Source organism: Ctenopharyngodon idella, chromosome 11, assembly GCF_019924925.1.
Source record: "Ctenopharyngodon idella isolate HZGC_01 chromosome 11, HZGC01, whole genome shotgun sequence".
Taxonomy (NCBI): Eukaryota; Metazoa; Chordata; class Actinopteri; order Cypriniformes; family Xenocyprididae; genus Ctenopharyngodon; species Ctenopharyngodon idella.
Genome location: NC_067230.1, coordinates 20,978,818 through 20,991,031, shown reverse-complemented (window position 1 = coordinate 20,991,031; position 12,214 = coordinate 20,978,818). Strand labels below are relative to the sequence as shown.

Sequence of the window (12,214 nt, the reverse complement as noted above, 5' to 3'; positions counted from 1 at the left end):
GCTTTTATTTTTATATTTTCAGTTTGACTTTTAGTTTAGTTTTTAGTAATTTTGTGTAATTTTTTAATTTTAGTAATTTTAATACTTTAACATTTAAGTTTTTCATCTAATATTTTCTTTTTAATCTTACTTTAGCTTTTTTTTTTTCAATTACTGAAACATTTTTAATAACAACAACACTAATTCAATTTTTAAATTCTCCTTCTAGTGATATTTGATGATCAGCTTGTCTGGTTATTTTAAATTACTGTTTATATATGCCAACTGTGATTATCAGTGTCTGTGTGAGTATGCTGCAATCTTTCTTTCCCTACGGGGATAAATAAACTGACTACTACTACTAATGGAAGCTTTAAGATGATATAATTGTACAATTATAAAATAACTTCAACTCATTATGTGGGTCTGTGACGAGCAGGGCGGGCGAGAGCCGTGAGGGAACGGCGCGAGTATTAATGAGCGTCAGCTGCGCGTTGCACCGGTCTCGAATCTCTCACGGAGGAGCTCCGGAAGCAGAAAAGGGGAGCGACGACAGTGAAGGACGAGAGAGGACCAGGCCTGGATTTTATTTTATATCATGTTTGTGTGGCTGGCAGACGTCCGTGAGGGTCTGCCGGCATTTACTTTCGTTTTTTATTTGTTTATTTTATATATTAAAGTTGTGTTGAACGTTCGCCGGTTCCCGCCTCCTTCTTCCCGTATCAACTAACCTTACTACAAAACAAAAGTAAATGGCCACACAAACATAATAAAACATATCCAGGCCTGGTCGTCGCATCTCCTTTTATGCTTCTGGAGCTCCTCCGTGAGAGATTTGAGACCGGTGCAACGCGCAGCTGACGCTCGTTAACACTTATTGTAGTTTATGGAGTTGTATTGTTTGTTTTGGTTGTAATGTGCCTGTATTTCCCTTTCCAAATTGTCATTTCTGGTCAAAAGGGTGCAGTGTTCCTAGCTAGTAATAGTAATTTTAACATGCTTTGCTTTTTTAATCTGACATTTGTTCAAAATTGATGCAATACTGACTTAATTTTGAATCTCGTATATGTCCTCAAGAAGTGTTGTGATCTGGTGATCTTGGGAACACTGTCAGAATGAAGTAAAACTGAACTGAATTTTGTCTTGTTTGTGTATTTCAGCATGTCAGAGATCAGTGTTGATTCACTCAATGATTAGTATGTTGTTTGTTGTTGAGAAAACCTTTGGTTTTTTAATTTTCTGAGACTGACGCTGGTGTGTGTTTGCTGCAAAATCTTTGGCTTAACATGGAGGATCACACGCTGTGTGTAATTTTATGATTCATACTTTGCATTCAAGAGTTTGGCACAGACCAGTTGAACTGCTGCTTGAGCGCAAAACCCACATAGTTCTCATACAAATACTGGTCGTAAGCCAAAGCTTTGTGTATGTGCTGTGGCTCAAAGCAGGACAACAGCTGGACCCACTGCCCCAAATAAGTCTCTGGCGAGTTAAACAAAAGTGTCTTTGGGCTCCAACGCGACAGCGTGAAAGATGACACTTTCCAGGAAAATGAAGCTTCCTGTGCCATGTTGAAACCCAGTTGCTAGCCTCTGCCTGGTGGTGGGTGCAGACATTGACCAATGGTCTGTCCCTGTCTCTGTCTTATCAGTCGCGCTGCAGACGCTCACCTTGTCAACGGCAGGCTGAAGAAATGCCTCGAGCACCTGGTGCTATCTCGTCTAGCGGCCGGCCCCCTCTCTGTCTCGCACGTTCGCGGCTTAAGAGCGGGATCACTTTTAAGCATCCGCTATCGAACTGCGCCTTAGCTGGTTGAAGTGATTTAATTGTCAGTTTTATCTGGAAGTGCTCTCATCGAGTGATGTCATGTCACATTAAAGTGAAGGTGAAGTACCAGTGGTTACTGAACTAATGGCGGGACGCAGCGTCTGCTGGCACATGCACCCTCAAATTGAATACGACTTCCAAAATAATTAACCTGTTGGCGTTCCACTGCGCTACCCGTGGTACACATACCTTTCAAAAGATACCAAAACCATGCATGATGATTCCAAAACCAAAACCAAATGATTCAAGAACAGCATTCAATTTACTTTTAGTATGCCTTTTTTAGGCATTTTAGGCAAATTTTACAGGATTGCTAAGGGGTTAAATCTTTGATTATTACATTGCTCTATTAAATTAGGTAGGAAGTGTTTAAAAGTGAAATATATAGTTTATTAATATATATATATATATATACAGGGTTTCTGTGGGTCTTAAAAAGTCTTAATTCACCCTTACACAAATTAAGGCCTTAAAAAGGTCTTAAATAAGAGCGGAAAGTCTTAAATTCATAAAGTCATGGCATTAAATGTGAAAAAAAGTGAGTTTATGATTAAAACAAGAACAAATATTTGTCAGTGAGTTATGAAAATTTCCCTTAAAATAGATTTTTCTGAGCCCACTGGCAGATATTCTTGTTTTAATCATAAACTTGTTTCATTTTGATCAATTTCACAGAAAACAAGACTTTATATTTTATCATTTTTTATCTTAAGTAAATGTATCTTGATTTAACAATCTTTAGACATTTGCACTGGAAAACAAGACAAAGATACTGAGGAAGAACATCACTTTTTTGCAGTGTGATCAGAAGGTACAGTAAAAGATACTTCCATATTCTAGTGTGTTGGAAGCAGAGCTATTTTATTTGTAAAATGAATTAAAAAGTAATGGATATCTGTTGATAGTGTTGCTAATAGAACTCATTGTGTTACTCCCAAGACATTTACATTTAGAGAACATACTGATGTATTGATTTCCATTTAATTTATTCCTTAAATTTTCTTTACTTGGTCCTGAGGGTCTTTAAAAAGTCTTAAATTTACCTTAATAAAAAAATCAATAAACTGTGCATATATGTTTTAGATTTTCTCAGATTGTACAAAATAAATAATACATAAATATTCAGTATACTAAATAAAATACTACAATACTACATAAATGCTAAATACTACATATCTATTTAGTAGGCTAAATAGATATTTCGTATTTAGATCCTTAAATTAAATACAACTTCCATAATAATTATATCTTTAGACTTATTATATCTTCCACAATAATTATAAAAAAAATTATATATTTTAAATTAGGTAAAAAGTTTGATTATTTTAATTAGGTAAAATAATTTTAAATTATATATAAACATTAAGTAATATATATATATATATATATATATATATTTAAAAATATTAGTTTGGGATTTGAGCCTAGGACTAAAACGTCTTATATTTAAATAATGAATTACTACTTTGTTCAAAAGTGTGTGTTTTTTTCCTTTAGCCTTGTATTATGCACCCAGGACTGCAACTGCCATTCAAAAAAAAAAGAATTAAACACTACAAAAGATACAAAAACAATGGGATGCCTTGCGGGATGTATTTTACATTATCATGTTGCACTCCAAGCAAAATACCTCATTAATTGCATTGATTGTTCTTGATAAATGCTGTAGATTTATTTTATCCCAGTTGGGCTTTTATTGTCCAGGCCTCAGCGTGGTTGCATTATAGTTTACAGTTAATTGAATTCTATTACTTGATAAGCGCCCTCGTTTCCCTTGAAAAAGATTGATGTTGCAGCTGTTGCCTGGTAATGCAAAGTACATTGAGCGAAGGTCTCCATTTAATTTATTCACTCACTGAGCATATCAGTAGAGGCAGAGCCCACCTGACTGTCAGCTCGGTTAATTCGGCTTACTTTCGTGACTCGATGATTTCCGCCACATTAGAGGGACAAGACTTGAAATGAAATGTTGACAACAGAAAGTCGCCACATGAGCTTTTGAAAGTCCTTCAATCAGCTTTGCTCTGGTTTATAGGCACTCTCATTGCGGGGTTGAGATATGGGCCGTTTTTTTTTTTTTTTCTTTCATTCAAAGCAAAGTAGGCACCACTCTTCCGCTTATTAAAAGAGGCTCTGGAACATTTTTGTCCTCTCAGCCTCCTGTCTTTCAATGCCTAAACAGTTTTGCTTGTGTATTTGTTGATATATTGCCAATTACTGCTGTTTTGCTTTAAGTGGGCCCAAGTCCCGCTCTTGTTGCTGTGGTTTCCTTCTCGTTCCTAATGTGTCTGTTCTCTAACTCCCTTGACTCTGTGAAAGAGCCCTGAAAACGGTGCAGAAATTGTCTCTCACCCCCTCCAGATCTGAATGGCGCTTTTTTATTGTATGGTCTGCTTCTCTGTGATTAAAAAGAATGAAAGATAGCATTGTTTAAGAGTCAGAAATTAAATGAAATATCTTAACAGGCACTCTTTGTCATAATTATGCTGTTTCCTCTTAGCCTGCTGGCCACATAGAAATATAAAATAATATGTAGCATCACAACTACTTGCTGAGAGCTACTTGTTACTAAGTGATATCTTTATCTCCGTCTCTCTTGTTTTCCTCCCATAGTGTTGCTGAGGGAGGAGGTGGCTCAGTTGCAGGAGGAGGTGCACCTTCTCAGACAGATGAAGGACATGTTGAGTAAAGACCTGGAGGATTCGCACGGTGGCTGCTCGGCCGACACACTCTCCGCCGCCGAGCTCAAGGTGCAGTTGGGGGAGAAGGAGCAGGAGCTGGAACGTGCCAAGGAGGCCTTACAAGGTCTGAACCCCAATCACAAAGCCAATATTGCAGGATTACCAGAGAAATCCCCCCTGTGTGCTGTTCAAGCGCTTCACCCTCTCTAGACACATCAATACTGCCTGAGTTTACCCAGAATCATTGTTTCAGTAATAGGGATGGATCACAGTGGTCGCCCAACTACCAACATATATATGTGTGTGTGTGATATTTATTAGGGCTGGAAGAATAAATCGATTCATCTCGATTTATGGATCAATTCTGAGATTTTCTGAATGCATCATATATTCTCTCTTGAATCGATTCTGAGCTTAGCTTTTAACAGCAGGTGGCGCTCAAGGCTAGTTTTTAACTGCACGCTCAAATGTTGACGAAGAAGAGCGTTCGTACATTCGGCTATGTACTTGCACCTCAGAATGCTTTTATGACGCAAGATTAATGTAAACTTTATGAATGATTATTTTATAGAAGGTTCAAGTGGTGTGTGTAAGGAACTGGAAGAGAGCAAAGTATGGCTGTTTCTAAAGCGCGTAGTGCCCCATCTGCTGTTAAAAATTAAAGGGTTAGTTCACCCAAAAATGAAAATAATGTCATTTATTACTCACCCTCATGCCGTTCCACACCCGTAAGACCTTCGTTCATCTTCGGAACACAAATTAAGATATTTTTGTTGAAATCCGATGGCTCAGTGAGGCCTGCATAGCCAGCAATGACATTTCCTCTCTCAAGATCCATTAATGTACTAAAAACATATTTAAATCAGTTTATGTGAGTACAGTGGTTCAATATTAATATTATAAAGCCACGAGAATATTTTTGGTGCGCCAAAAAAACAAAATAACAACTTATATAGTGATGGCCGATTTCAAAACACTGCTTCATGAAGCTTCAGAGCGTTATGAATCTTTTGTGTCGAATGATGATTTGGATTGTGTGTCAAACCGCCAAACTGCTGAAATCACGTGACTTTGGCGCTCCGAACCGCTGATTCGACACACTGATTCATAACAATGGGAAGCTTCCTGAAGCAGTGTTTTGAAATCGGCCATCATTATATAAGTAGTTAAGTTTTTTTTGGCGCACCTAAAATATTCTCGTGGCTTTATAATATTAATATATTGGATCACTGTACTCACATGAACTGATTTAAATATGTTTTTAGTACATTAATGGATCTTGAGAGAGGAAATGTCAACAAAAATATCTTAATTTGTGTTCCGAAGATTAACGAAGGTCTTACGGGTGTAGAACGGCATGAGGGTGAGAAATAAATGACATTATTTTCATTTTTGGGTGAACTAACCCTTTAAGCTCAGAATCGATTCGAGAGAGTATCGCAATGGATTCTGAAAATCTCAGAATCGATCCAGAATCATTTCTTGATTCGTGATTCAACAATTTATTGTCCCAGCCCTAATATTTATGATTATTTTAAAATTACATTGTATATATATTTTTGATTTAAAGTATAAAAATAATTTTTGCATATATCACCTCTTTATATTGATGTTTGTCAAGAATATGAAAGACAGTTCAAAGATGAAAGAAATGGCATCAAAATGAACTTTCAAGTATGTGAGGCATGCATTTCAATTGAGAGCATAATAGATGCTTTTCCTAACTGTCACCAGAGTGTGTGTGTGGGTGTGTGGGTGTGTGGGTGTGTGTGTGGTCCTAGTAAACCCTATGTTATGGGGGCCAAATATCAAAGATAATAATACCAATAATTTTTGATCTTGTGTTGAGATTTTTTTTTTTTTTTGGTCCCCATAAGTATATATAAATCAGAATATAGAATGATGTTTTTTGAAAATGCAGAAAGTTTTCAGTGACAAGTAGGGTTAAGGGATAGAATATACAGTTTTTACAGTATAAAAATCATTATGTCTATGGAAAGTCCCCATAAAACAAGGAATAATAATGTGTGTGACAGTGTGAGTGATTGAGTGAGAGAGAGAGAGAGAGAGAGAGAGAGATGCGTGTTCCTTATCTTATCAGCTGTCTGTTTATCTGGGGTGTAATGCTTTTTTAGTGTATTTGAGAGACTTGTACAAACAGAGGACGTAAGTGCTAGAAAAAGGAGTGTTTATACACAGTGTCATTCATTTAAGTGTCTTCTCAATAAGTTCCTGCAGAACTGGAGCTGCTTTCAGGAAGATGTGTGAAAGAAGGGTTTTTGAAACAGTGGTAAACTCACACACTGACATATAAAAGTGTCAAAGCAACTCTTTTATTTTAGTTGTAAAGTGATGATCAATTTATATACATCGTGTCTCAATAGTTTGGGCCCAATATGTTTTTTTTTTTTTTTTTCTTTTAAGAAATTAATATTTTTTATCTCACAAGGATGCATTAAATTGATCAAAAATGACATTAAAGACACCAAATCATATTAGAATGATTTCTGAAGGATCATGTGACACTGAAGGCTGGAGTAAAGATGCTGAAAATTCAGCTTTGCATCACAGGAATAAGTTACATATTAAAAACATATAAAAATAGAAAACAGATACTGTAATAATATTTCACAATATTACATTTTTACAGTATTTTTGATCAAATAAATGCAGCCTTGGTGAGAATAAGAGACTTCCTTTAAAAAAACTTTTGAACAATGGCGTTTACAGTCCCAGAGGAATATTTGTATTTTTCGAAAGTTGTTCTTTCAAAAACTGTTTGTCTAAGATGTTTCTTGTAAATTATTTTGGAGAGATAAAAACAGACATAAATGAGAAAATTGTTGATTTGCAGTAAGAATAAATAGCTATAAAATTAAAAGCATAGCACAAATAATTTTCTTATGGACAGTTTAATGATAATATTCATATTAAAATCTCTTTTGATCTCAGACTTTAGTATTTCATCTGAATCGCTTAAGAAAGCACACGAGATGACACTCTAGACGCCCTAGTAATCTAGACACTCAAGAGAACAATATGAGAAGCAAGACTCTTAGGCAGAAGTCTACATTTGCTCTCCACTTAATCTCTTCTTGTAAAATGGTTTGCTCGAAAAGCATTGTGCTGTTTTTCTTAAAAACAAGTGGCATTCAGTTTAATATTTTGATATCTAATGAATTGACATTCTTACATTTATTAAGTGTGGCGTTAAAATAGATAGCTTCAGTCAGTTAAACAGATAATTCTTTTGCGTCTCAAGGTTAAAGTCATCATCGTCATCAGAACAGCAGCTGTCAGTATCTACAGCATACCATGACGTCATATTTTAGTCTGTACATGCCTCAGAAATGTAACTGATAGAAATGACATCAAATTATCTAATTTCTTGAACACTTATAAAAGAGATCTACATTGAACTCCCTGCACTCAAAATTGTGACACACTTTACACTAGGTCAACTGTTACTTGACACTTAGTCATTTAGTTTGTAATGTAACACCTGTAGTACCTAAACAGGAACTGGAGCAACCTGCCAGTCCATTACAAATATTCTACACGCGACAGGCTGCGTCGAGCAGAGTTTTCAGCAAACTAAACCAGATTTGGGTCTTTTTGGCCCTTTTAGGGAAAAGAGAGATGAGGAGAGAGAGAGAGGTGATGGATAGTACGGTGCATGTGTGTTCATGAATGTCAACGGCTCTCGTATCATAGTGGAAAAACAAGTTTGACTGTTGAATGAGGAGCCTCCTTCAGTTTGAGGGGGAACGAGACAATTACCTCAAGTAAAATAAATGATTTACTTTTTACAAGCAACAAGACGGCAGACCTAAGACCGCTTTAGGTTGTAAATGAAATGTTAATAAAAGATACGGAATTGTCATGAGGTGTTACGCCTCACATTTCCTCTCAAATTAAACCCTTGAAACTAAATGCATTTGTGTTTAATGTTAATTATTTTATAACAAATGTCTTTTCCTCCCTGTGTGGGATGTTTATAGTGGAGCATGGTGCCCCCTGGAGGCTGTTTTGAGCAACACACAGCACAATATTTAACTATAACACCACAGTTCTTTATTTATGCCACTGATAATAATAAAACAAAAGACTTAAATCCAACATCAAAAGACACCTGACAAGACACTGGATTTTGATTGTTTATTTTGTATACACAGGGTAATCCGTCACTTTGTATATCCACAGCTCTTATCTGACAGATAGGGGTCAGAGCACAAACCACAGCGCGTCATTCAAGGACTCAAAGCCTTTTTTTTGTGTTGCAGCCACAGTGCAAACGATGAAATATGAATGTTATGACGTAGGAGGCACTCAATTGTTTATATACTTGTGCTAAAAGTGCTGTATTTATGAATATGATTGTGTATGTTTGTGTGTAGCTATGAAGGGGGATCGAAAGCGGTTGAAGGCAGAAAAGGCTGATCTGGTGAACCAGATGCAGCAGCTCTACACCACACTGGAGAGCCGAGAAGAGCAGCTAAGAGACTTCATCAGAAACTATGACCAGCACAGAAAGGTATGCATGAAATTCACCACTGACACAGTCTTTCAAAAATGAAACTTGCCAATCCTTACTTTATCTAATTATTTGACCTTCTTTCTCTTTTAGTTCAGGGTCACTCTTAATTAAAATCAACAATAAAAGTAAAGTCAAATTTTATATTAGAGAAGAACTTCTTAAAGGAACACTCCACTTTTTTTGAAAATAGGCTCGTTTTCCAACTCCCCTAGAGTTAAACAGTTGAGTTTTACCGTTTTCGAATCCATTCAGCCGATCTCCGGGTCTGGCGGTACCACTTTTAGCATAGCTTAGCATAGTTCATTGAATCTGATTAGACCGTTAGCATCTCGTTAAAAAATGACCAAAGAGTTTCAATATTTTTCCTATTTAAAACTTGACTCTTCTGTAGTTACATCACGTACTAAGACCGACGGAAAATGAAAAGTTGTGGTTTTCTAGGCCGATATGGTAATATCATTGCGCCTGCTGCAGCCATGTACGGCAGCAAAGTTCCTTGATTATTATGCCGGAATGACAGTATAGTTCCTAGTCATATCGGCCTAGAAAATCGCAACTTTTAATTTTCCGTCGGTCTTAGTACACGATGTAACTACAGAAGAGTCAAGTTTTAAATAGGAAAAATATTTAAACTCTTTGGCCATTTTTTAACGAGATGCTAACGGTCTAATCAGATTCAATGAACTATGCTAAGCTATGCTAAAAGTGGTACCGCCAGACCCGGAGATCGGCTGAATGGATTCGAAAACGGTAAAACTCAACTGTTTAACTATAGGGGAGTTGGAAAATGAGCCTATTTTTAAAAAAAAAAATGGAGTGTTCCTTTTAAGTATTTTTTTATGTTTGTAGGTGGGACATGTCCACACCACTTTTTGCCTGGGTCAATATTGTCCCCACCACTTTTTGAACTGTTTGGTGGCTTGGAAGTACCTAATACAAAGAAAAAATTTCTAGTTGACTATCAAAGTATTAATTTCATTCATTGGTGTTAAATAAGAGGCGATATGGCACTGGAATGTGTTGTTTTTGAAATCATGCTGAGTACTCATTGCCGCTGTTATCAGTGGCAGTGGTACAGATGAGCGCTTCAATCTATTGCTTAATGCTGTTGCAGAGACTCTATTCATTTTGTGTGAAATCACAAAACATAATGTACACATTAAACATGAGTTCTGTCTCGATAAATTAAACTCAATGTACAATTGATTTCTAGATATTGTCATTTTATTTTTTTGTGCATTTGCTATTGTACATTTCTGATATAGCCTTGTATTAGCAACACCCCCACCACACACACACACACACACCTGTCCCACCCACTTTTTAAAACAAAGTTACGCCACAGGCATTAAAATTAGTATTGTTTTTAAATGGTAAATTGTTAAATAAAATGTTATACTTTTTTACTTTATATTTCTGATATATAACTATACTCTGTACTATATAAAATACATTTTTGCTTTTAAAACTGGAAAAGATGTATGATTTTTCATTAAATTCTTTTGGTGTTTTTATATTGCAGTAACACAACAGGCATTAAAATTAGTAATTTTTTATGGAAATTATGAAATAAATTTGTATTTTTTATTTACTTTTTCTCTTATCTCAGATACTATATCTCACAGAAGTGAGTACACCCCTCACATTTTTGTAAATATTTACTTTTATTTTATTTTGTAAAATAAAAGTAAATATTTATTTTGTAAATATCTTCATGTGACAACACTGAAGAAATGACACTTTGCTACAATGTAAAGTAGTGAGTGTACAGCTTGTATAACAGTGTAAATTTGCTGTCCCCTCGAAATAACTCAACACACAGCCATTAATGTCTAAACCGCTGGCCACAAAAGTGAGTACACCCCTAAGTGAAAATGTCCAAATTGGGCCCAATTAGCCATTTTCTCTCCCCGGTGTCATGTGATTCATTAGTGTTACAAGGTCTCAGGTGTGAATGGGGAGCAGGTGTGTTAAATTTGGTGTTATCGCTCTCACTCTCTCATACTGGTCACTGGAAGTTCAACATGGCACCTCATGGCAAAGAACTCTCTGAGGATCTGAAAAAAAGAATTGTTGCTCTACATTAAGATGGTGTAGGCTATAAGAAGATTGCCAAGACCCTGAAACTGAGCTGCAGCACGGTGGCCAAGACCATACAGCGGTTTAACAGGACAGGTTCCACTCAGAACAGGCCTCGCCATGGTCGACCAAAGAAGTTGAGTGCACTTGCTCAGCGTCATATCCAGAGGTTGTGTTTGGGAAATAGACGTATGAGTGCTGCCAGCATTGCTGCAGAGGTTGAAGGGGTGGGGGGTCAGCCTGTCAGTGCTCAGACCATACGCCGCACACTGCATCAAATTGGTCTGCATGGCTGTCGTCCCAGATGGAAGCCTCTTCTAAAGATGATGCACAAGAAAGCCCGCAAACAGTTTGCTGAAGACAAGCAGACTAAGGACATGGATTACTGGAACCATGTCCTGTGGTCTGATGAGACCAAGATAAACTTATTTGGTTCAGATGGTGTCAAGCGTGTGTGGCGGCAACCAGGTGAGGTGTACAAAGACAAGTGTGTCTTGCCTACAGTCAAGTATGGTGGTGGGAGTGTCATGGTGTGGGGCTGCATGAGTGCTGCCGGCACTGGGGAGCTACAGTTCATTGAGGGAACCATGAATGCCAACATGTACTGTGACATTCTGAAGCAGAGCATGATCCCCTCCCTTCGAAAATGATTATCACATTCCAACATGATAACGACCCCAAATACACCTCCAAGACGACCACTGCCTTGCTAAAGAAGCTGAGGGTACCTAAACCCTATTGAGCATCTGTGGGGCATCCTCAAATGGAAGGTGGAGGAGCGCAAGGTCTCTAACATCCACCAGCTCCGTGATGTCGTCATGGAGGAGTGGAAGAGGACTCCAGTGGCAACCTGTGAAGCTCTGGTGAACTCCATGCCCAAGAGGGTTAAGGCAGTGCTGGAAAATAATGGTGGCCACACAAAATATTGACACTTTGCGCCCAGTTTGGACATTTTCACTTAGGGGTGTACTCACTTTTGTGGCCAGCGGTTTAGACATTAATGGCTGTGTGTTGAGTTATTTTGAGGGGACAGCAAATTTACACTGTTATACAAGCTGTACACTCACTACTTTACATTGTAGCAAAGTGTCATTTCTTCAGTGTTGTCACA

The 12,214-nt window shown here is 37.2% G+C and overlaps 1 protein-coding gene across 7 annotated transcripts in view; it reads left to right on the top strand.

Moving 5' to 3' along the window:
- The window catches only part of kaznb (kazrin, periplakin interacting protein b), a 168,244-nt gene that overhangs the window by 140,249 nt on the left and 15,781 nt on the right, over window positions 1–12,214 (top strand). For all 7 annotated transcript variants that reach the window (XR_007932580.1, XM_051912274.1, XM_051912277.1 and 4 more), the window contains 2 exons: window positions 4,420–4,611; window positions 8,885–9,021. Coding sequence is in view for 6 of the 7 variants with exons in the window: in XM_051912274.1 (XP_051768234.1) it covers window positions 4,420–4,611; window positions 8,885–9,021 (329 nt within the window). In the remaining variant the exon portion in view is untranslated. The remainder of the gene's footprint in view (window positions 1–4,419; window positions 4,612–8,884; window positions 9,022–12,214) is intronic.